Source organism: Orcinus orca, chromosome 8 (assembly GCF_937001465.1).
Source record: "Orcinus orca chromosome 8, mOrcOrc1.1, whole genome shotgun sequence".
In the NCBI taxonomy this organism is placed as follows: Eukaryota; Metazoa; Chordata; class Mammalia; order Artiodactyla; family Delphinidae; genus Orcinus; species Orcinus orca.
Window position 1 is genome coordinate 55,911,964 of NC_064566.1, and position 25,411 is coordinate 55,937,374.

The 25,411-nt window shown below is 48.2% G+C and overlaps 2 protein-coding genes across 2 annotated transcripts in view; one reads left to right on the forward strand and one right to left on the reverse strand.

The window, feature by feature from the left end:
- USP35 (ubiquitin specific peptidase 35) overlaps positions 1 to 25,411 on the forward strand; it is an 873,752-nt gene that overhangs the window by 504,708 nt on the left and 343,633 nt on the right. The gene's annotated exons all lie outside the window — the stretch shown is intronic.
- Positions 1 to 25,411, reverse strand: part of TENM4 (teneurin transmembrane protein 4) — a 757,305-nt gene that overhangs the window by 48,533 nt on the left and 683,361 nt on the right. Inside the window, exons 21-27 of the mRNA XM_049713625.1 lie at positions 25,130 to 25,391; positions 22,113 to 22,380; positions 19,343 to 19,486; positions 16,435 to 16,684; positions 14,041 to 14,061; positions 6,337 to 6,569; positions 2,030 to 2,184 (exon numbers count right to left, since the gene is read on the reverse strand). Of these exons, the coding sequence (XP_049569582.1) occupies positions 2,030 to 2,184; positions 6,337 to 6,569; positions 14,041 to 14,061; positions 16,435 to 16,684; positions 19,343 to 19,486; positions 22,113 to 22,380; positions 25,130 to 25,391 (1,333 nt within the window). The remainder of the gene's footprint in view (positions 1 to 2,029; positions 2,185 to 6,336; positions 6,570 to 14,040; positions 14,062 to 16,434; positions 16,685 to 19,342; positions 19,487 to 22,112; positions 22,381 to 25,129; positions 25,392 to 25,411) is intronic.

Below are 25,411 nucleotides of genomic sequence, written 5' to 3' on the forward strand. Positions count from 1 at the left end.
TCCCCTCCCAGAGAGTTCCTTGGTTTTCCCCTTTGCACCCTTGTGTGAGCTGTGCTCTCATCTCTCTGCCTTACCTCCCTGCTCCACAGGGCACAGTAAAGCAGCTGCGTGTTTGTGACAGAGGAATCTCTGAGAATGAAAGCCAGGCCCCCTTCCCGTACATGTGTATAAGAGGTTATGCCTGTGTTGGAGAGTTTGGTAAAAAGGATCCCATGCTTAGATTCAGAGGAGGGTGTTGAGGACCATGGCCATAGAGATTTCAGTCCAGGATTTCTGAATTTAAGTGTGGTTTTTTTTCCCCCCTCCACTCTATGCCCGTTGTCTTGCAAGCCTTTGATCGGGCTGCTTGGCAGTACTTCTAGCTAAAGTTAAACAATTTTCCCATGTGTAGATTGAAAATTTTCAGCACCCTCTGCTGGCTGGTGGAGGGCCCATTTTGAGAACTGAAAATACTTGGACGCACATCTTCAGGCCGTGGCAGCTTCCTGATGGATAAATCATGGTTGCTTACAGACTGGAGAGGGAAACTCTCAAGCCAGCAAGGGGAGGCCTGCCATACTGGAAAGACAGGTGGCAGAGAACAGATTCCACACTGGAGCATAACGATTATATTAGCTGGTGCACACCAGCATCTGACAGGGAAGGGACATGGCTGCTGGGCCGTCGGCAGCAGCCCTGAGTTCTGGGGAAGGGGCTCTGCGACACACATCGGTAGTAGGGACAGGCATGACCAGAGAGGTCTCCCAGCTGCCGCCCGCTGAGTAGAGGGAGCAGGTCTGCGGTCAGTGGCAAAGGGCCCGTGTGCAGGCTCCCCTAGAAGCGAGGGGGTTTAAAAAGCTAAGTGTGCCCACTGCTGACACCAACTCAAAATCTAGTGTGATTCGAGCCTCCTTATTTCCTTGGTTTTGCTAATGTTGGCAAGATGGATGTTCACTGATTCGGCACCAGCCAGGTCCTGCTAAAGGATCTAGCAATAAGGGACACACCCCTTGTCAAGTCACTGCAGGACAAACCAGGGACATGCTGAACAGCCAGAACCTTGTGTCTTTCTTGGGTCTACACCGGGATCCTAGCACCCACCTGCTACGGTCCAAACTCTGGTATGGTAAGGTAAGTCCTTCCCTAACTGGCCCCAAAGCATGCCTCCAGTTACAACTCCTGGTACTTCCTTCCAAGAACCCTATGCTCAGTGTCCAATTTTCCAATGTTCCTTGAACGTTCCAGGCCCATTAACATCTTTGTACCTTTGCACATGCTGTTTCCTTGTGTGAAATGTCTCCTTTCTTCCAACAAACTCCTATTCAACCTTCAAAACCTGGCACAAATGTCACCTCCTTTGTGAAAGCAGGACTAGAATTTCTGTTTATCGGTCACCTCCAGAGTGTCAAGCAGTGCTAGGAGGCCTGCGTACACCGTTTCACATATTCTTAAGGCAATCCTGCCAGGCCAATGCCAATTACTTCCATTTTACAGATATGAAAAGTGAGGCTCAAAGGACCTCAGCAACGTGTCTAAAGTTACACAGCTAGTGAATGGCAAAGCTGGGATTCAATCAGTCAATCAACCAACTAATCAACCAACAAATATTGGCTGTGCTCCTGTGCATACCAGGTACCCTGGTTACAGTAGAGGAAAAGATGGACAGAATTCCTGTCCTCATGTAGCTTACAGTCTAGAAAGAGAACAGACAATGTTCAAATATCTATAAGTGCTTCCAAAGTGGGAATTCAGAAGGTTATGGATTTAAATTCACACTGTGTGAGGCTCTGCTGCCTTCGAGGCTTCCTGAGGCAAATTTCTTCACTGTCCCCCGAGCCTCCTTCTGTCACCCACTTGTCACCTCTGATGGTGAACTTCCAGAGCACCGCGCCGTGCCCTAACCATCTGCGTGTCCTTAGTGCACTTCACCGAGAGTGTGCTTACAGCCTTGTGCAATATAAAGATGAACGGCCAGCAGGCTGGCTGGGGGCCGGCGAGAGGATGAGTGTGCAGACCCAGGGCTCTAGCAGACGAAGCTTTCTCCTTTTACCTGAGAAATATCCATGACAGAATCACAGCTCAGGGGCCGGGCTGAGGTAAGATCGTTGGAGCCCAGCAGAGTGGAGATGACCCCATTCTGATCAATGCGTCTGATCATGGTGCCATCCACAAAGTAGATCAGCCCGGACTTGTCCACCGTGATGCCTGGGGTAGAGAAGCCAAAACAGGGGATTCAGCCTTTGAGGTGGCAACAACACACATACTCATGGAAACCTGCGGGTGGACAGAGCACCTCCCCCTTTGTGATTTGATTAGCTTCTTCCAACAACATTCATGCCCTTTCTAAAGACGAGAAGACAGCTGCCCAGAGGCTTGTACAAAGCAGAGATTAGAACCCAGGTGTTCAGATTCTCCAGCCCTCTGGTCCTTCCACGTTGCTGCCTCTGGAGAATTTCACCTATCGTCTTAGCCATGCACTACATATGGACTCATAACTTCTGGGAGTTTGTTAAGCGCTAGAGGTAGTGGCAAGGAGGAACTTTTTCAATGTCAAAACTGTGGATTATTTAAATTAACCTACTTCTGAAGACCTGTAATTATAATAATCAAATCCCTTTTTGGCAACAATTTTTCTTTTCTTCCAAGATAATCATCCTTCACATTTTTCTAGTCTATTACTGTTTTATTTTTTTTTTTATTTATTTTTTGGCCGTGCCATGCGGCTTGCAGGATCTCAGTTGCCTGACCAGTGATGGAACCTGGGCCCACTGCAGTGGAAGTGTGGAGTCCTTTCCACTGGACCTCCAGGGAGTTTCCTATTACTGTTTTAGTTTCATTGGTTATTTCAGAATTATAGAGCCTAAAAAAACAATCCTTTGGATTTGTGTAGGGAAGACTGGTGAATTTAATTTCTAAAAAAAGGCACACTGAAAGGAGAAGTCATAATTATTATTCAACATCACTTCCTCCATTTGCTAGACCGTCCCACCTGTTGACTCTCCCCAGCCAGCTGTGTGACCTCAGGCAAGTCACTGGATGTCCCTGCATTTGTTTTCTCAGCTGTGAAAGGAAGGGATTGTTCTAGATCTATATTTCTCACTTTTGGATGTGTGTGACAATCACCTGGGAGCTTGCTAAAATGCACCCCCTAGGTACCTGGTTCAGAGAATCTCAAGTGGAGCCTGAGCATCTATCTGTATTTTTGACAAGCACCTTGGGTAATAATGATACAAATCAAAGTTTGAGGACCACTCTAGTAAATCTTTTTTTTTTTTCTTTTTTTTTTTCCGGTATGTGGGCCTCTCACTGTTGTGGTCTCTCCCGCTGCGGAACACAGGCTCCGTACGCGCAGGCTCAGCGGCCATGGCTCACGGGCCCAGCCGCTCCGCGGCATGTGGGATCTTCCCGGACCGGGGCACGAATCCGTGTCCCCTGCATTGGCAGGTGGACTCTTAACCACCGCGCCACCAGGGAAGCCCAAATCAGTACTTCTTAACCAGTGATATGTATCAGAATCACCTGAAGATTTTTTTTTTTGATATATACCTGCTTGGTCTCACTCCTGGAAATATTAGTTCATAGGGTGGCTGGGACCGGGACCAAGTCTTGTTTTAAAAACACTCATGGGTGATATTGATACCCCAAGTCGAGAATCACGACAGGCAGACATGCCCCCTCAAAATGTGAACTGCTCAGGGGTCCTGGGGCTGAGAGGCAGACAGGATGTGCCCCTGAGGAGCACACATTCTAGATGGGGAGGCCTGGGAATGAGAATGGACCCAGGGAGTGACAGAAGCCGGGAAGGTTCACGGGAAAATAAAGGAGATTCAGGTCAGTTTCATTCTGTTCAGTTTTCTCTGGGGCAGGAACTGAAAGAAGGATCAGCAAAAGCTTCACAGAGGTGGAGACACTTGAAGTATAAAGCTTTCCAGCTGTACAACCTCAGGGGAATCACTTTACTTCCAAGCCTCGGTTTCTTCATGGATAAAATGTGGACAATAATGTCTGACCTGTAATAGTTCGCCCTCAATAATTATTAAGGACTTACAATTATGAGAACACGGAACCCACTTTGTGCTTGCTCTCAGGGCCCACGTGTCTCTGACCGGTCAGGAGGGTGGAGTTAAGACACCCAAGGGCCTCTGAGCGTGAACACCCACGGGAGCTGTGGTTCTTCCTGCCCCCTCCTCAGGCTGTTCAGGGCTGGCGACTGATTTCACACAGAGGACCCGGCAGCCTCAAAGCGGGGGAAGAAGCCTTTATTCTGTCCCTACCTAGAACGTAAATTAATTATATTCTTTAAGCACCGAGACAGGAGCTTTCTTGTCTGCCTGGCTATGCTCAGTCTTTCTCTTCCATCTGCTAGGACGGATGAGTGCTACAGGAACAATTGGGTTTCTTGTTTACAAAGTTGGCTGCACAGGCTAATAGAAGCAGTCTGTCCCCTGATTAATTACTTCATTTTGTCCTCCTTTTGCTGTGCTATATAGACGGACATCTTTTCTCCTCCCTGCCGCACAGTGTCTGCACATTGTGGCACCCTTGTCATTTCTATCTGGGTTAATTACAGGCTTTGGGGAGACTTCACTGTCACTGCATCTGTGCGTGTGTGTGTGCTTGTGAGGGGAGGGTGGAGAACACACATGTGTAGAGCAACTGAGAAAAGATTTTGAGAAAATAAAAATTCTCAGAAAAAACTGTTTTAATTCTAAGAGAACAGAAGGTTGAGACCAAAAGGGCTCTCGGGGACCATCTGCCCAATCCTCACATGTACTAACGGGAAACCTGAGGCCCAGAGAAGGAGGACACAAGAGCCGGGAGTGGCAGAGCAAAACTGTAATGCAGGGTCCCTAAGTGCAAGCCCAGTGTTCTTTCCTCTCCAGGCTACTCTTTCAGTATTAGGAAATCACGATTAGGAAGGAGATTAACCACAGATGTCACACTATTTACCCCGTGGAGTCACCAGCTGACCACTTCACGTATGTGGTAGAGACATATGCTATTAAATAATATGATACATTGTATGCTGCACAGACAATATAACAATTATAATACGAACTACTCATATGGGATGTTTATCACGTGCCTGGTACTACTGTCCTAAGCAAGCATTTACATTCCTGGTAATAGTTAATCTGTACTACAACTGTACAGTGTATTTCTATTTCATAGAGGAGGCAGATGGGGCTCAGAGAGGTTAAGCAACTCACCCAAAGTCACACAGCTATTAGGTGGCAATGTGTGACTTTAAATATAGGACTCCTGAGTGTGAAGTGCACTGTGGCTTTTTGGAGGAGTAAGTCAGCTTTCATTTGAAAACCTACAGCTTTCATTCAAAACCACGCCCTGAAATCTGGCACTATTTAAAAAAAACTATCACTCATGACATTTTTATAGGACATCATATGAAATATACTAATTTTGACCCTCAGAACAATCCTAGGAGGTGGACACAGAAGACTATTACTCCTATTTTATTGTTAAGGGCCATGTGGCTTAGACACTATAGGTCATTGGCTTTAGGGCCTGCAACACGGTAAACATACGCTGATGGGTGTCTGTTGACAATGATGGCATCTCCTCGAAAAAGCTTTCTCAGTCTCTTGGACACAGGGACCTCCCTTGGCTCTGGACTCCCATGCACAGTTCTTTTTCCTCGCGTCTCAGGGAGCACTTCTCCCCCTCTCCCATCTGAGAGATTCACATTCAAGTCTTATTTTTCTGCTACAATGAACTTATTTATGCAAGTACATTGCACTGCATGCTCAGTAAATACTTGCTGAATGAGTGAATGGAAAGTGATTGTGGGTATGAAGCGGTCCAACTTTTTGAAGCACTCAGAATTGAAGCTTAGAGTTAACCCATCCTATAGCACATGAACATGTGCAAAGATGATACACTGCCATGTTTTTATCAAACAATAACATGAAAGGTAGCATAAATATCCAGCAGGAGGGTATTGATAACTAAATAATGGGACATCCATTTGCTGGGATAATATACAGCTATTAAAAGCAAGTACACCGAAGACTCTTTAATGACATGGGGAAACATTTGCGATATATCACTTAGGAAAAAAAGTAGGTTGCTAAAACAGGTTGTTTAATGTGATTTCATTTTGTTTGTTTCTGGTGAGCATTACATGCACAAGAACACTTAGAAAAAAGACTAGGGGGAAAGACAGGAAATGTTAACTGGGAAAATTTCTGGCAGGTGGAATTATGACAATTTAAACTTTCCTCCATAGAGTTCTTAGCGTTTTCCAACATTTTTTTGTAATAATAAACAGATATGTCTTTTGGAAATGGAAAATACCCCAATAAATGTTACTGGGAATGTTTAAAAGCAAGGCCTTACCCCTGGGGTTGGTCAGTGTGGCTTCCGTGGCTTTCCCACCATCCCCACAGCGAGTGTCATCAAAGGGGAGGCACTGGTCACCTGTCCCCGCCACCACCTCGGAGTTCTTGACGAGGTCCTTCACCACCACGGTGGACTTGATCTTGAAGACCCGCCGGCTGTTGGTGTCCGAAAGGAAGACAGCCCCGCTCGTGGGGTCTGTGGTCAAGTAGTACTTGTGTGCTGGGCTGTGACTGGAAAACAAGGACACGGCAGTTGGTGAGCACTTTCTTCTTTCCTAACAGGCAGCTGGAGATGCACAACTTGAGTCCAAGTAAAAAAAGTCTCATGGGGACAATGTCTCTATTTGGGGTGATGGTTGCCCAATGTTTCTGACCTCTCTGGTTGGCCTAACTATCCCTCCCACCCAACTATGAATGCAAATGCCTCTTGCCAAAGCCCGTGATGCCCAGTGCCATGCCCATACCAGGTGCTCAGTAAGTGTTTTCTTAAGACTATCCGTGAGGCTTACCAGAGGCGGCTGGTAAATCCAGACCAGAAACACGAAAGACTCTGACTTTAAAAAACACTTCAGAACAAAATGACACACCAACACTTCCCCCACAGCAGCCCCACCCCCATCTGGGGACTGACGGCTAAGGCCTCGGCCTGGACACCAACCAGTGTCAATACCATCTTCTGCTGACGCTCATGTGACACTTATCAGGAGCCCAGCAGTCTCCCTAGTGCAGACAGACATAAATGGATTGCAGGATTAGTTTGTAATTTGCAGCAATAGCCAAGGAAGAACAAACGGAAGAGAGGAGCAGTGCTGGGGATAGCTCTGATGCTGGAAAACAGCCACAGAGACAAGGCTGTGCTAACAGAAGAAAGCGAAGCTAGACCACGACTGTACAGAGGGCTTATGGAGACAAGGCACCACCTCTAAGCACTGGGCAGGAAAACTGTGTGGGCTTTGGGGTGAGCTCAGTCTGGGTTCCAGGTCTAGCTTTGTTATTTCCTGGTTCTGAAACCTGGGCGAGTTACCTGGCCTCCTGAGCCTCAAGTTTTCTTCATCTGCAAAATGGGGATGTGAACAGCTCCCCTGCTGGTGTATTGGGAACATTATATAAAACCATGTATGAAAAATACTCGGCAGATACATGGCACGTAGTACTTAAGAATCATAATCGTTATTTTAATTATTAGTCATTATGTCTGTTTTTGCATTTGGACAGGACTACAGAGTAGGTATCTCTTATTAAGGCTGAATTTTCCTATCACAAGGTATGATTTACAATTTCTTCCAGGTCTAGGCTGTACTGGAGTCAGACTCATAACTCCTGGGAAGCTAACGATCAGTTCCTGCACGTGGCCTGATCATTCCCAGGGCTTCAGACTGCATCTAAATATTGCTAGTCTCTGGGACTCCAAGTCTCTGGAAAATCTTCTGATTCAAAGGAATAAGGAATCTCCTTCTGTTCAGCCTGGACGGCCTGGCACTGGCCACTTTCACCGGACGGTGGGACACACACCATGCTAGGGGATTCAGGGCACAGACTGAGCAGTGTCTAGAGCCCCAGCACAGTAGGGGCACTCTATACCCCTGCAAGGTACAAGTAAGAGGACCAGAAGAGACAAGAAAGAAGCTATTTTGCATCTCATCAGGCATGCAAGTTTTGGGTCCTTTTGAAAAACAAAATTTTATTTTACAGATTAGTGGGTTTTGAATTACATATGGAGACTGAGACACTGTAATCTTCAGTGTCAGGTTCTCTGAAGGTCTTAGTCTGATTGTTCCTCATCACACCCATCCCTTGCTTTGGGCGGTGTCTTGGGGACTGGCCAGGCCTCCAGACTCAAGGCTTTCCTTCCTGTTTCCTCTCCCTGAATACGACGAAGATGCCATGCTCTCCTCCAGCTGTCCTGCCTCTCTAGTCCTGACCCGCCTGTCTCATGACCTCCTCAACAAAGGGCAGGTCTCTGCCTGCAGCCCAGGTCCTCCCCTAGCCATTCCTCCCCGATCTAACCCCAAACCCAACACGTCACCTCAATGCTTTCCCTTCCAGGACCTTCCAGGACCCTCCATGTCTTACAGGCTCATTCAGACTCCTCAGCCTGGCAGCACACAAGGCCCCTCGTGCCCGGCGGCTGCTCCGTCCTCCCAGCCTCTTTCCTGCCATTTCCTCACAGACCCCCTGTGCTCAGTCCCTCAAATGCGCCATCACGCCCCTTTGCCCCTGCTCTTCCTGTTCTGGGGAATACCCCGGGCCCCCTCTTTCTTAGCCTGCTGAACTGCTACTCATTCTTCAGGTGTCAGCTCAGATGGTACCTCTGCTGGGAAACCTTCCCTGACTTCTCTTCCCTGAGATTCATATCTGTTCACATCTGGGTTACAGGACACTTAACATAATGCTGTGGCTATTTATTTTTGTGTCTGTCTCCCAAATACTTGGTGGGAAGAGACGGGGTTTTATTCTTTTCTGTATCTCCAATGTTCAGCTTGGTGCCTTCTAGCCCACAGCAGCCATTAAGTGGACGGACTCTCCATTTTTAGTTTATTTAAACAGCATTTTCAATCAAATTACTTAGCTTTTTTTTTTTTTTTACTTCTCTTTTGGGGGTGGTGGTAACAGGAGAGAGGTCCTGTTTATCTTGAAATGTCCCCTGTGACTAGCCCTATAATGCAACACAGATTTAATCTTCCCAGATGGCACTGATTCTGGCTAAATAAGATGCAGTGACCTTAGATCCTACTCTGCAACGCTGGGGCAGCCTTGATCTTTCTGCTTCCTGATGACGGCTGGAGGAGGGGGTGATTCCTTCATTTCTTCGCGTATCACACTCATGATAAATGGTTGCTATCCACCTTGGCAGAAAATAGGTCCTTGAGGGAGTCTGGTGGGGGGGCCCTGTCCACTTAGATTAGCCTCCGCCCGAGGTTTCAGCTGATGTCTTTCTGCACTGCCCTGGGGAAGTACCACTTAGGTGACGTTTCTCAGGTCCGTGAATTCCAGAAGAGGGTGGCATGGTCAGGATTGTCCTGTGGCCCCTCTTTTGTGCTCAAGGACAAATGTGCGGTTGGGGGGGTCAGTTAAGTGCAGGGGAGAAAGCACTAGCTTTGAACTGAGAGGATGTGGGTTCTCCCGTGGGCAAGTCACCTAAATCGTCCAAGCGGTAGGTCCCTCAGGGTCGAATGATGGCATCTCTGCTCTGCTTTGCTCACAGGATTGTCATTAGGAGCGAATGAAATTATCCAGCTCAACGGCCCTTTCCAGTTGGCAGAGAGCTCTTGGATAATCTTCAGCTCACTTCTTCCTCAGGCCACCCGCACCGGGAGCAGTGCCTGGACCTCTCCCAGGAGCAGCGCGACCAGAGCTGCCCGCTGCTGGTACGGAAGCATCTGCTACTACCTCCAGGTGCCAATTTGTCCCAGACACTGTGCTAGCATTTTATATGCACAACCTCATTTTCATCACAGCTACCACAGAAGGCAGGTGCTTTTTATTTATTTATTAAAAAAAAAACTTTTAGAAATGAGATGAGAGAGGTGAAGTGACTTGAGCAATGCCAGAAACTGCTAAGTGGCATGATGGATTTCCATCTCTGATCTGCTGGACATTGAAGTCTGTGTTCTTTCTACTTCCCCACACTGCTTCTCAGGGCCTAGAAAGCTCCACTGCCTTTCTCTCCAGAGCACCTGCTCATCTCTTGGGATTTAGCTCCAGCAACACCTCATCTGGAATACCTACCATTCCTGGATTCCTGGGACCCTGCTTTTCCCTCTTTCTTTTGTTGTGGTCCCACGAGACCCTCAGCAGATTATACTTTTAGTACTTCTGGCACCTTAAGACCCTTTTCTGCTTAGTTGTCTGCCTCCTCAAGGACATCTTGGACTCCTCAAGGGCAGGGCCTGGCTTCAAGTCCCTGGTGCTTAGCACCGGGCTGGTGCAGAGCTAGTGTTCCAGAAAGGCCTGCTGAATTTATGAATCAGTGAGTGAAGGATGGTCCACCTGTCTGGGATTAGAGACAGGAAACATCCACCGCTACGGGTCTTAGGGTGATGGTTCTGAATATGGCTACACATCAGGTTCACCTGGAAAGCTTTTTTAAAAAGCCTCACCCATCACATCCGAAGGGCCTGGGCATCTGTCCCTTTAACATCAATCACTCCAGTGATTCTGAGGCACAGCTAGATTTGGAAACCATGGCTTTAGGAGCAGTGCCTTTCAAGCTTTAATGTACCCACGAATCATGCTAAAAGGAAGACTTCAGTTCAGCAGTTCTGGGTGTGGCCTGAGAGCCTGCATTTCTAACAAGTTCTCAGAGGATGCCGACGCTGCTTATCTGTACTTGGAGGAGCAGGGCATTACTTAGAATACTCTGCAAGCCATAAATGCATGAGACGGGAGATGGCCTAACTCTGAGACCCCACGCCTGGTTCTGCGGACAGGGACCGCATCTGATCCGATTCTGATCCCCAGTATCCTGAGGAGGGCTGCGTATAGAATACGGTCGTTCTTTTCTACTTCCTTAAACATAAGCCTGGTATCTCTGGAAGCTACGAAAACCTTAGAGGCTATAAGGTAGCAATCCTGAAGTTACTGAGCTACAGTGAAGCCTCACTCTGCCCTCTTTCTGGACAATGTAGGGAATTTCCTAGTAGGAGCTGTGAGCCCAGAAGTCTCTTGGGACGGAAGGCAATCTATTCCCTGCTTGTGAGTGAGCATTCTCCCTCTGTCTCAGGATAAGATCCGCTTGTGCAAAGCAGCGTCCTTTGCCCACATCATGTAGCAGCCCTGGCAGAACTTGATTCACTGGTTCTTGGAACAAGTGGGAAGAGCTTGAGCACTGGAACCACACAGACATGGTTTTCAAATACCAGCTCCACAACCCACTTGGTAGGTGACCTTGGGCAAATTACTTCATTACTCTGAGCCTCAGTTTTTTCATCTCAGAAATGGGGATAATCACATCTATTTCAAAGGGCTACTTCAGGACAAAATTCTATAAAGAATGCAAATCTTTGAGCACAGTGCCTGCTCTATTAAAAAATAAAAATGCCCAATTAAGGGCAGCTGGTCACCTTACGAAACCTCCAGAACATTTATGTTACTGCACAATGGAAAAGACAAGTATGTCATACTTAATACTGTCTGTCTAACCTATTTTCCTAGGCAATTAAGGTCTCTCTCAGAGTTAACATAATCTGTGTAGCTGGGTTTGATGGAGAACTGAGTTCAAATGTACTTTTGAACAACAGGCTTCAGACATTCCTCCGTGACGCTAGGGGAGAGATCTGGGAAGAGGTGAGGATCCTTGTTCCCTGAAGGGACGCAGGGAGGAAGATGCCCAAAGGACCAGGGTGGGGGTCTCTGTGCTGAGCATGTCCAGTACGGTAGGCTGAACTGAGGCTGCAAAGGTCAAAGAAAGAGACACACACCCACAGGCTAAGGGCACCAGCCTGGAGCCAAATGCTATCCCTGGAAGCAGCTGGAACAGTAAATGCTAATGGACGAAGAGGACAAAATTTTAGAATTTCTTTAATCTACTTCTGGCATTTACTGATGGGAACACTGAGGCTCTGAGAGAGGAAGGGATTTACCAATATCCAGGTACCAGTTAAAATCAGAGCCGGAGCCCTGGTCTTCTCCTTCCTGATTGTCTGTAGAAAACTGGAAGGCAGAAAAAAATTCGGTTTTTCCCTTCCGCTTCGGTTCACTTTCTAAATAGGTTTTAGCACGTGAGAAAACAATGAATCGAGAGAGGGCAGGAATCCAGCCCTGAAATCATACCATGGATACATCAAAAGACTGCTAAAAGTCAGAAACAAAAGGTACCAAACCCACAACTCTCTCAATTTACAGATGAGGCAATTGGAAACCAGAAAAGCTAAGTGACCAGCCCAAGGCCGCATGAATACACAGCAAAGCTGGACAAGGGCCCTGGCTCCTAACTCTTCCCGGCTAGGTCCCCCTGTACCCCGGCTGTGTCCCAGGCAGTTACCACCACTGATTGGAGGTTTTAATGATAAATGCTAGGTTTTCATCCAAGATTTTCATATGAAATGTACTGTGTTTTCTATAAAACTGAACTTGAGGGCACATATCAATTCATAGTTCAGTATCATCCACACAGAGACCTTTGGAAATCTCTTTTCTATTTCAGTGTCAGGAAAAAATATTCCTCTGCTTAGAAGTGGGCATATTTTCCCACTTCTGATGAGGTAAACCATGAAAACAATTTTGTTTCCCTGTTTAATCTGGCTTCCAGGAAGCTCAGAGTCTTATTTGATGTGTCATCACATATATGTGTTTCCTCCTTTTTTCTCTTATTCCCAAACGCTACTTAATTTACTTTAATACATGTGTCTTTGGTTGTAAGAGGACTGAATTCCTTTTTGGGGAAAAATGGAGACATAATCATCATCATATAATTGTTTTGATGATGATAATAATAGTAATAATAATAATAAATCATTAGTGCTCCTCTCTCCAAGGGACATGTTATTATCCTCAAATTAGAAACTAATGATCAGACAGATGAAATAAGTTTTTCAAGGCCACACAGTTGGGGAGCTTCAGTTTTCTCATCTGTAAATTGGGTGTATCATGAATACCTACTTCACAGGGTGGTTTGGGGGTGAACTGCTATAATCCATGTAAAACACTTAACCCTCTCTCTGCTACACATTAAATGCTCTCTACATATTATTATTAGTATCTTAAAAGACTATATATGATTGTTACATTAATACTATATCTAATTATATCTATATAGTTATTAATTATATTAATAACTATATAGACATGGACATAAACATTACTGTATTTCTGGGTCTGCCTCTTTCTACCATCCTTATCCCAAGTAAGCACCACCCCATGTGCCACTCTGATCTGAGCCACACGTGAATAACTGAGAGTCACCTAGGTAGCAGTGCGAGCCACATCCCCATCTGCCATGGCTACTTTCAAGTCACCCAGAAGTGTGTGAGGCTTGGGGACTCTGAGGTGACCACCACTCAGGAGTCAGACGAGCGTCACAATGACAGGGGATGCTGACAGGCAGACATTCCTCCCGGTGTGTCTGACGAGGACCACTTCTGCTTGCCGCAGGGTCACTGTGAGCCTACACGACAAATCTACTCTGTGACAAAGTTCCTGTTTGGGGGTTGCTCCCTTTGGGTGGTCTGTATGGTCTGGAAATTCCCCCATTCTCTCCTTGCTGGCAGACCTTCTGGAGAGGTCCCCTAGCAACCCAGCCTCCAAAGCCAAGGCACCTGGAATGCCCACAGAAATACAAATCTGAAGCCTGTCTTCCAGGATCTTTGCCTGAATGAGACATTCTCAGGACTTCCCACTGTGACCCTCCAAGTCACTCAACACAGTTAGGATAACGTCATCATTCATTCTGAGGATAAGCAGACCGGGGTGTTCAAATTACTATGCCAAGGTTAAAATTTCCCCCTATTACTCAGTCTGTCATGTCCACAAACGACCAGAGTAAGTGCTGCACTTTGGTAGAGATGAAGGGAGTTCAGGCTCTCCCAACCCACCCCCACCATTATTAATGACTTTCTCTCATTGTAGCTGATTTACCCCCAACCCGATCCAATCACACAGGATTCGTTTGCCATTGAGCGATCTCAGATTGACAGGTGCGGCTTACCATACAGCATGCAACAAGGCAGGGGAGAGACAGGAAATTCTCCAGCGGTTGGCTTACCTATGTCTGAAATCTTTATTTCTGACAGAAGACAGGAGAGCGGGGAATAGAAGAAAGAATGAAGTGTTAGCAGCACGGTTAGAAGTACTATTAGCAGCCTGAAAACGTGACAGCAATGGTCCTGTACGATACTATAATAAATAAAAACTTAGCAGCTCCGACACTGATATATTTCATATTGGCTATTACTTGTCAGTGAGCTCACTTATCAGCAGCTACGTATCACAGAAGAGGCATGGTTTCACCTGCGTCAACACTGCTGACTTACGGGAAGAGGATGAGGTTGACCCAAGCTGCTTTCACCAGGGTAAGACAGAGGCTGGAATAGTCGATCCCCTCCCCTGTACAGAGAAGCACTCCCAGAGATACACACACTCGACGCTGCATCTCTGGGCTTCCTGGTGGCGCAGTGCTTGAGAGTCCGCCTGCCGATGCAAGGGACACGGGTTCGTGCCCCGGTCCAGGAAGATCCCACATGCCGCGGAGCGGCTGGGCCCGTGAGCCATGGCCGCTGAGCCTGTGCGTCCGGAGCCTGTGCTCCGCAGCGGGAGAGGCCACAGCAGTACGACAAAAAAAAAAAAAAAAAAAGCTGCATCTCTGTGTGCACACTGCCCAATGGAGAGCTGCGTAGCCCACCACAATTCTCCTCGCAATAGAATACAGAATTGGAGATACACTCTAATTAGAAGGGAGAGGGTGACACAGAGAAACAGGCCTGGGGAAAAAGACTGGAAGAAAATATACCAAGATGATAGTATGTCGACAAATTTGTTTTCCTTTCCAAATTTAATTTACTCCTCCCTTCCTTACCCACTTACCGTCTTTCACAATCTCCCCACAGCTGTGGCAGGGAGACAGGGAAAATGGGGGTCGCTTATTTAAAAGATGTGAAAATGGAGGCCCAGAGAGGGTAAGTGGTCCAGTTCTAGTTTCTCTGCCAAGGTGGGCTGACGCCGTAGCCCACGGCTCTTTCCATCATGGCACGGGAAAGAGAGAGATACTATGAGCAGCTGACTAAAGCAAATACACTCAAGAGTTCCCTCTTCTCTGGCAGATGTCTACACTGGTCAAACTCATAAAAGAGAGAAGAAAAGGCAGCTAATATCCCATCAGCGGCTGCTTCTCATTCAGCCTGACACCTGATTTCCCGTGAGTCTACAGAACGTGAGCTTCTGATTTTCTCGTGGCCAAAGACCTTCTCCTTCCTTGGTGCCTGTGTGGGTCGGTGAGTACCAGCACCCTCATCTCGAGGGCCGTGACAGCTGTGGTCAGCCAGCGAGCCTTCCCCTCCTCTCTCGCGTGTGCTGCAAGGTGAGGCTCTCAGCGGGCACCTACCTCCCGGGAATAACTAAGCATGGCATTCAGCCACGGTGGTCCTCACCGGGCCATGTGACGATTCTCGGGCGAGGCAGACTGCGTGATGGCCTTCTGGGTTGGGCCTGCCAAGCTGGGCCTTGGGCAGATTCCTTAAATCCCCTGAGTCTCCTTTATCTTATTTGTCAGGGCGATAGTAATACATATCTTGCAGAACTGTTATACTAGGCAAATAGAAGAAGCCTCGCAAAAAGAGAGTTTCCTTTTCCCCTGGCTGCTTTCCAGCTCAAGGGCCCGTCCACTCACATGGACCCCAGCCCAGGAAATGGGCAGACCCCAATCCCTAAACAGTTGTGAGGAACTTGGTACAATTTCTCCTGAAAGCGAGAGTCAGGCTCCCCCATCTCTAACCACAGCTTCTCTATAACCCTGAAACCCACCCTGTGACTGGTCTGGTTCTGAAAAGATCTGGTTTAAGGAGGCACAGAGACATCCAACATATGAGGCCCTTCCCCGAGCTGTGAGTGTGGCTGTGCTCCATCCCTCATGGTCAGAATGGGGACAAGCAGAGGCTGACAGCTGGCTCTGCTGCACCTCTGCGTCTTAGGAGCAGCCCGTGGGTCTTATCCCAGTGTGGGGCAGCTGCAGGGAACTTCTCCTAACTCCGACGTGTGTTAAGTAACAGGGCCAGGCTTGCTAACACTGGCACCAGGGCCTAGTCCGTGACACCATCCCTTGTCCTTATAAAAAGACTCATGTGATAAATTCTGATCAGTTTGGTGCCAGGAAACAGAAGAAAGATTCAAGGGCTTCCAAGGGCTTCTCAGTTGCCGGCAGCCTTCTACAGCATCTGGATGCCAAGATATCTCCCTGTCCCAAGGGCAGTCTGTCTTCATTGCAGTGCCCCGTGCAAAGCAGCGCCTGCTTCCCCAGAGCCCGCAGCTCACAGTTTGGCCTCTGGGGAGTGACAGGTGAGGCTCTGTCCTGCCCCCTTCTCGGGCTGGTGGGTCACGCCAGGTGGACCCACAGGATTGCAAAGGGACATATTAGGAACTGTGAGGAAGGCCTCACCTTACATACCTCAACTCCAGGATGTTGGTGACGTTCCCGGAGGGGAAGATCCTTCGGATGTAGTTGAAATCTCCCACGTAGAGGCTCCCGTCGGAGCCGCACGTGAGGGCCACGGGGGCCAGGAGCTTGTTGCCGTCGGCAAGGCCATTGCAGCTGGGGCAGGAGATGCTTCTCCGGCGCCCGTTGCCCATGATGCTCCCGATGACAGGAGGCTGCTGAGACACAAACTGGTTCTCCCCGTTCCCTTTGTGCAAGATGCCTGGGACAAGGACAGAAGAACAGAATCACTGATGGAGCAGGAGACGGCTCTCCCCTGTGGCCGGCCACAGGGTGGCCTTGCAAAAGCAAGGCATGCCAGATCCCTGCCTACCATTTCCAGACTCATCTCCCAAGGCTGCCTCGCTCCATAATGAAACCCAGGCCATCCTGGACAGGCCACATTGCCTTGCTGATTGAATTCCCATGACAAGTGTGTAAGACAGGTGCCATCATGCTCCCTGTATTAACAGGGGAGACCTGACATCACACAGATGACAGCAGAAGCGCTTCTGAGCGCTTCCAGGCTCTGAATCATTCAGCCCCACTGCCTCTCAAATAGACTGAACACACCTCACGTGCCTAGTCTACGTCTCCATCACGGCACAGAATTCTTTATTGCACTTATCTGTTTTCTCTCTTTAGAGTGAGACCATTTCATGTGCAGAGACAATGTCTTTTCCCTTCTGTATTCCCACGGCCTAGCACAGACCTGACACAGAGTAGATACCAGTAAATGTTCATAGAAATACACAGGTGAAACTTCCAGACTCTTCTCACTGAGGTGGAGTCAAGAGACAGGTTTTTATCTGATTTTGATACTAATGGACTGATCACAGATCTTGCATGGGTCTCTTCAGTGCTTTAACTGCCCTTGGGCCTCAGTCTCCCCACCAGCAAAATGAAGGGATTGACCTCAGTGGCATGCAAGCTGCATCCCATATCCATACTGTCTCTTCTCAGGCCCAGCTCATCCTTTAACTCCTGTACTGTTGCTACAGCCTCCTAACTGGACTCTCTGCCTCTGGCCTCACCCCTTCCATACTGAAGCTTTGAGTGAGTTGTGGTTTTTATGGTCACAAGAATCTTCTCCCAGGCTGTCATCTGTTAGCTTTGCCCATTATTGAACAGACGTCTTTCATTTTTACATAGTCTAATCAACCATTTTTCAATTCTAATGTTCGTGCTTTTTTTTAGGGTTTTAGGGAATCCTTCCCTGAGATCATAAATACATTCTCCTGTATTTTCTTCTATTAACTTTAAAGATCTTTCAAATTTAGCTCTTTAATCAAACTTTTAAATTTATTTTGTGTACAGTGTGAACTGAATTTTTTCCTCCACACATGGAGCCCGTTTCCCCCAATACCAATTTCTAAAACACCTATCCATCCTCCGTTGACGTGTGATGCTCCCTCTACCACATATCATGTATACATGGTGCGTGGCAGGAACTTGTACCCTATCCACCCTGTCCTCCTTCTGTAGTTATAGAACTGTGCTGTTTAGCTGGACGTGTGACTGTCTGGAACTGACTACAATCCCCAGCTCCCTCTGCAGCTACACTTGGCAGGTAACTGGTTAAAGGTGTGGAAGTGGTGTGGGCAGCTGCTGGGAGGTGTCGCTACAATGGAAGGGGCTTGCTCTCAGTCCGTTTCCTCCCTCCTGCTGGCTGGAAAGTAGATGTGAAGGCTGGAGCTGAAGCAGTCACCTTGGACCATGACCTTGGGGATGGAGGCCTGCAGAGGTCTAAACCAGCCTCGGATCACCTACCTCCAGACTTTCAGGTGAGTGAGAAACAAACTTTTACCTTGTTTGCAATTCTGTTATTTTAGCTTTTCTGACACTCATGGCCAAACGTAGTCCTAATTACTACTCACAGGTCAGTTTCTGGATGCCTTGTTCTATCCCATGGAATCTATTTCTCTGTTCCTGTGACAGCACCACACAGTTTTACGTGTTGCAGTTTTCCTAAGGTATCTTAACATCTGGCAAGTGCCTCTTTTTTTTGTTCTTATTTTAAAGACTGCCTTATCTATTTACAAATCTTTATTTTATTATAAACTTTAGAATTAGTTTTTCAACTCCCACACCCCCCAACCATCAAAGCAGTGGCTTTGATAAGCATTCTTGCATTTACAGATTAGGCAGGAGAGATCTGACATCATTACCGTGTTTACCTGTCCCATCCTGGGACACAGTCAGAGAGGGCTATCTAAACTACAGATCCGACTGTGTCACTTGCATGCTTTAAACCTTTCAGAGGCTTGAGATCTGCCTCTGGACGGAGTTGAAAGTTCTAATCTTCTTACCTGGCACTCCAGCTGCTCAAGGCCCTGGCTCTGGCTTTTGCTCTTCCCTTCATTTCACCCTTTGCTCAAACCACAATGAACGTTCTCTCCAATTACTCTTCTTTCAAGCTTCAGTGCTTTGGCACATGCTGTGCTCTCTGCCTACAAAGTTCTCCCTCCTTGACATACAGGGCTAATCCTATAGACCCTTTGAGACTCAGCTCAGAAGTTCTCTCCCAAGAGACACCCTGCTGAACCAAGAAGCTGAGTCAGGTGTTCCTCTTCTACAGCCCCCAGAGTGTCCCCGGCTCCCCTCTGTGACGGCACTGTCCCTGGCACAGTGTGGAAACTGCCTGGGAAGTGTTTGTCTCACCCAGAGTGTCAACCCTTGAAGCCCTTCACTTCTGCATCCCCGCTGCCTAGCAGTGACAAGGTAGCCAAGGAATTACCTGTATTAACGCTTCTGACCGACTGATCACACATAAGACTCCGTAATTTGAAGTGTGTGTTTTTTTGCCTCGCAGGGAACAAAGCATATGAGAGAAAAGGGTCACACCGTGGCCTGGTTCCTGAAATGGTACTAATCCACTCACCACTTTGGATGTTGAGGGCATGATGTTTGTCCAGGCTCCATCCTCCCAGCTTGGAAGCATCGATTTCATAGCCCTGTAGCACTGTTGTTCTTTTTTCCCACAGGATCAGATCTGGGCAGGATTCATACTCATAACCCACAGAAACTGTAGAAGACAAAAGGCACAAAACGCACCGGTGAGCAAAGCCTCTTCTTTGGCTTTCGATCTGCATGCAAGGTCCCTGCTTGTCTTTGGTAGGAAAGGAAGAAGGATCAAATTCCTAAGTGGCAACCAGACCTGTCGGCAATAGGGAGGCTGGGCCTGAGCATCCTTTTTTGGAGAGCAATCGTACATCATCAGGAAACATTAAACGAATGTTCTAAATACTTTATGAAGGACCCAGTTGAAGGACCCAGGTGAATCGATTCCAGGGAAATAATCTTTAGTATGGAAAATACTTTAGGCACTAAAGCCTTCACTGCAGCATTATTTATAATAGTGGAAAGTTGGAGGTAATCTAAAGGTCCAAAGGGGGTGAGAGGTTGAGCAAACCAAGTGTATCCACCTGAGGAATATTATGCAGCCACTGGAAATTACGGTTACGAAGATCACAGGGTGACATGGAAAAGTGCTTACGGGGTAATGCTGAGTTGAAAGGACTGGTTATATACGGTATTAAATCTCTGTTAAAAAAAACTATACATGAAAAAAGAAAATAAAGTTTAACGTTAACAGGTAGTTGTATTTTTTTACAGAAATATGTTTGACTTTATTTCTATTTTTTGGTCCACTTACCACATTTTTATTAATGAACATGGTAATACTTTAATACAGAAAAAAATTAAAAATCACTTATAATGAATACATGGTAAAGGAGCTCAGTTAGGGAACTTTGAAAGCTAGAAGTTGCTTTGAGGTCTCAAAGCTTGAAAATCCCTGGTTTTGCTTTTGTTTCATAAATCCAGGCCTCCTGGGTCACTGGGAGGCAGGCTAACCATGGCAGGCTCCCTGAGGCTGGGTTTGTGAAAATCCCAGTAACTGCCCTACGGAAAGGAACTGGCAGAGACAGGAATGCCTTTTCTTCCACGTATCTTTCTGTGTAGATGCTATTTTCCACTGGGCAATGCTCTATCACATGATTAAGACAGGAATTAACAATTGGGCAGCCCCTTAAAGTTTCCTTTAGGTGCCCTGAGAGACTGCTGGCCCGCTATGGCAGGAGCGAATGCATTGGAAGATGTCCCTGTGACCTCTTCCCTATGACCTCGAGTCCCTTAAGCAGACACTCTGCCTCCTACTGGTCCCCTGTCATCTCAGGAAAGCAAACCTCAGCCCTTGACGTCTCTGTGCAGAGAGACCTTAACTGGCTGGTGGGCACTTAAATGTGCTCATTTCATCTAAAGAGGTAGTAAGACTTCATTGAGTTTGAAGAGACCGTAGAAGTAGTTTGTTTACAGAAGGGATCGTAAACAGTGACGGATGGCATCTTCGCTCCCAGTGTACCCTATGGGGTAGGGCAGGATGCAAACCTACAGGGGAGATCGTGGGTAAATCCAGCTCAGTTCCTTCCTTGTGTGGCCTTGGGGAGTCACCTCACCTCTCTGGTCCTCAGCTTCCTCATGCAGAATATGAGGACAATTTCTGACTCAGAGGGTGGTTGTAAAGATTAACCGAGATACCGATGTACAGGGAGCACATCACCCAGAGCAGATGCTCAACAGACACTCCCTTATTGCCTGCCTCCCTCCCTCCCTCCCTCCCTCCCTCTTTCGCTCTTTCTCTCTTCATTATTTCTCATCTGCTTCCTCACTCTGCCTTTGCCGAATCTAGAGAGGGAATGAGACTGGCGTGAGCTTCAAGTTGAGAGGGATTTCCTGGGCTGTTACTCTAAGTGCTTGGAGGATTAGCCCTGCAGGGGTCAGGACTGCTAACAATCCGGCTCTGAACCCTTCGTGGAGCCTTGCTCTCACCCGGAAGCTGAGATGAGCACAGCCAGCCCTGGAAGCCCAAGGTCCGAGTGGGGCTGGGACTCCAGGTGAGGCTGTCGTCACCTTCTGCTTCATCTTAGAGAAAAACAGCAATAACATCAACAAAGGGACTCTCTGATTGGAAAGGAGGTGAAGAGGCCAAAAAGCCTTTCTGATGAGGGAAGAATCTTAGCTCCTGCACCTCAGTAAGATCGAAGAAACCCAGAAGCTCCAGACTCCCTTTTTTTTTTTTTTTTGGCGGTACGCGGGCCTCTCAGTGCTGTGGCCTCTCCCGTTGCGAAGCACAGGCTCCGGACGCGCAGGCTCAGCGGCCATGGCTCACGGGCGCAGCTGCTTCGCGGCACGTGGGATCTTCCTGGACCGGGGCACGAACCCGTGTCCCCTGCATCGGCAGACGGACTCTCAACCACTGCGCCACCAGGGAAGCCCCAGACTCCCATATTTTTAATGGGTAAGTTCAGGCCCAACGGCTGGGGGTGGGGGCAGGGTTGGGGCAATGTCCACGTGGCTCTGTCTCTGTGGCACCAGCCTCTTTCAGCCCATCACATAACACCACAGTGCTCTTCAAGGGCCTTTTTGGTTTTGTAACCCTCTTTTTTAACTGTCAAGTTTTCCACATGCAGGTCTTTGAGTACTTTCTTTTAGGTCATGGATGGTCACTGAAAGGTCCAACTAGACCTTAGGTATTTCTGAGAAGAGAAAGGGAGGAAGAAAAAACAAGGGAGGTGGAAAAAGAGCCTCGTGCCCCCAAATCTTACTGTCTCTCTGAGGACGGCACTGAGGCCTGCGGCTGGGAGGCTTACCGAAGGCTTCCGAGAGCCCAAACACCTTCTGGTTGTAGACGTCTGTCTTGTCCCAGATGAAGTAATAGGACAAGTCCGGGGCTGCAGCAAACCACTTCCTGAAGAGGCGGCCCTCAACCGCCACCATGAGGTGGACCTTCATGAGGTTGAAGGGGATGGTGCTGTGGGTCAGGCTGATCCTCAGGACAGATTTGTAGCCGGGGGTACGGCTGCTCAGGTAGCTCAGCCTCATCTTGCAGCCAGAGATGGCGATTTCCTCCTGCAAAGCCTAGAGAGACAGATCACAGCAGGTGACGGTCACAGAATCACTGGTGGAGGGAAGGTGGCCACAGCCCCACATACTCTGGGTGTTCAAGAGGCAGAGGAGGATGCAGAGGAGGAGGAGGAGAGAAAGGGAGAGGAGGAAGCGGAGTGTGAAGGGTAGGGCAGGAAAGGAAGAGAAGGGAGGGAGGGGTGTGGGAGGAAAAGGAGAGTCAGAAGGCCTGCTTTCCGGGGCAGCTCTTACTCGGGACATCCCTGCTCCATAAGCCTCAGCTTCCTCCTTTCAGCAGGGATGGCGATGCTCATCTCGTCGCATTAATGAGAGGATAACACGTGTAAAGTATTTATCATACTGTCACCTTTCATTCACTAGCTGTGTCATCCCAGAAAACTCATGGAACCTCTGAATCTCTGTTTCCTCACTGGATTAGTCTGACGACTGGGTAAGGTCACATACATAGAGTGCCCAGCACATAACAGACACTCAGTAAATGTTACTAATGACGACGGTGCTGCTGGTGCTGGAAGCAGGGGGCCCTGGGAAGTTCCCTCCGACCGATGTGTACAGGTGGCTCAGCGAGAAGGCCTGCTTCTCTCTCAAAACTTTCCTAAAGGAAGATCTGTTACAAGTGGCTTTCCTCTTCAGGAAGGTACACAGAGGCTAGAGATGTGGACCGAACCATTATGCAGGGTTGGGAACACAGACTGCCAAGGACCTGCAGCTAAGGTCCGCAGCTCATCAGTAGAAAGAGACAGATGGGCTGCACGGAGTCTGCGTGCTCCAAGGCTGTGCCAGAGGGGCAGAGTGGTGGGAAAGGCAGTGTTTTATCTACTGGTGCAATGGGCTCAGCTCCAAGATGGGAAGCTGAAATTAATGCCAAGATGCCTGGGCACATGGCAAAAGTGGAGAACTTTTATTGGCTTGATGCTCTGGGCTCTGTTTCAAGAAGGGGACGTTAAATCAATTGAGGCTAACGTATCCATTAAAAGGACAATGATTATTTTACCCTCGTGGTCACAGGGGAACTGGGCCTTCACAAAGAAAGCCTCTTCCTTTCAGTCCATGTCACAGATGGGTGTGAACTCCCACCCCAACCCATTCTCCTGTACACACGACATTTTTTGGGATTGGGCCTACACCAAAGCAATCTTCCTAAATTTCAGCTCACAAGCTCTAGGCAAAGCTGGGCTTGAGTGCCATCAGATGCTCTCATAAGTATTTATTCTCCTTAACATACCCTTCAAAATGTACATCTCCCTGTACTTGCAAAGGCTAGCCAATGACAGGACTGGGAAAACCCAAGAGTTTGTTTTCATGTATTTCATGAATCTAATAATAAGCAAGGTCTGTGACCCAGCTGGGCTCGTAGACACCCAGCCCAGGGAGCACCGTAAAGAGAGGGGGACCTTTCACCTCATTTGTTTCGAAGTCCCTGCTCCTGGGGAGACGTCTCGCTGGAGCTAAAACAGTGCTGAGAAACAACTCTCCCCTCCCCAGCAAGCTCCGTCTCCGCTGACAACCATTCCGTAAGAAAGGTCAGCCTGGTGGTGGAGACAGGAGACAAGCGCTGAATGTCTGCAAAGGAGTGAGGTTTCAACCTGTGGGTGCAATGAGAATTTCGAAATGGTTGTGTTTCCTTCTTGAGGGCCGGCGTCCGAAGCCACTCAACAGGGTGCAGCGCAGAGATGTGCCCGCTTAGCCCAGCAAGAAATACACACACAAACATGTCTAAACACCCCGCTCTGCCAGCACCGGAGATCATTTATGAGCCTGCACGTCGCCAGAGCTCTCATGAGGCCGGCGGGACGGCTGGGGCTTCTCCCCCAGTTTCTGCACTGCCATCCCTCCTCCTCCCCAGGCTTCGTTTCTGCCATTAGAAATTGGGCTGGGATGGCAGAAGAAATTCAAGTCCACACAGCTTTGTTAGGCAAAGAATCCATCTTGGTTTCTATCAGATGAAAATGCATTTTTCCAAATTACTTCCTTTTAATGATAACGAAGTAAAGCACTTGCGTGTATCGATTTGAGCCAAAGCACTCGTTAATTGGCATGAAGGCAGTGTGTGTAAAATAATCTTAATAGTAATAATGTTTAAAATTCACCGAGCACTTAGTAGGTGCCAGATATCGTGCCAAGTATCTCATACACATTTCCTCATTTAATCTTTAGTACGACGCAAACATTTGGGACCCTCTGCCTCACTCCTCTTGGTGGAAACTACCATTGCTATTTTTCTTTTTTTTTTGCGGTACGCGGGCCTCTCATTGTTGTGGCCTCTCCCGTTGCGGAGCACAAGCTCTGGACGCGCAGGCTCAGCGGTCATGGCTCACGGGCCCAGCCACTCCGTGGCATGTGGGATCTTCCCGGACCAGGGCACGAACCTGCGTCCCCTGCATCGGCAGGCGGACTGTCAACCACTGCGCCAGCAGGGAAGCCCCTATCATCGCTATTTTTAACAGAAATAAGGAGGAGCGGGTGAGACACTGGAGGTTGGGGAAAGGAGACGTGGAAGTGAACTGGGTGGCGGAGTGGAGAGGGGGTGGGGATTTATTATATGCTGGAGGGTGCCAGGCACTTCACAGGGCTCACGTGTATTAAGTGTGTAAGGGGGTGGCCATCATAGCCTCACAGCACGCCGGCTGGGGTCTGGATGGTGGGCTGATGGGCTGTCTCTTTCCCCTGTCTCTGAGATCCTCCTCCACCTCCCGAATGAAATAAAGGCATGGAGAAATGCAGTTAAGAAATCTGGGTATACCTGAATTTCCGGAACGATGGGGCCTTTCTCTGCACAGGAGCTGGCGAAGGACGTCAGTGGGGAAGGAGACAGGACAGGGTTGGGGCGGGCAAAGTTGCTCAGGTCACAGCTGGGAATCTCATTCTCCTCCTGCCGCAAGATGATGGTTTCCATGACAAAGAAGCGATCCCAAGGCAGCCAGAGGGTGTGCTCCTGTGTGATGAAGGGGGCCCGCTCGAACCGCAGGATGATGGAGATGCCGCCATTTGTGACCAAGTCAAAGCTGTTTGGGAGGGGAGGGTG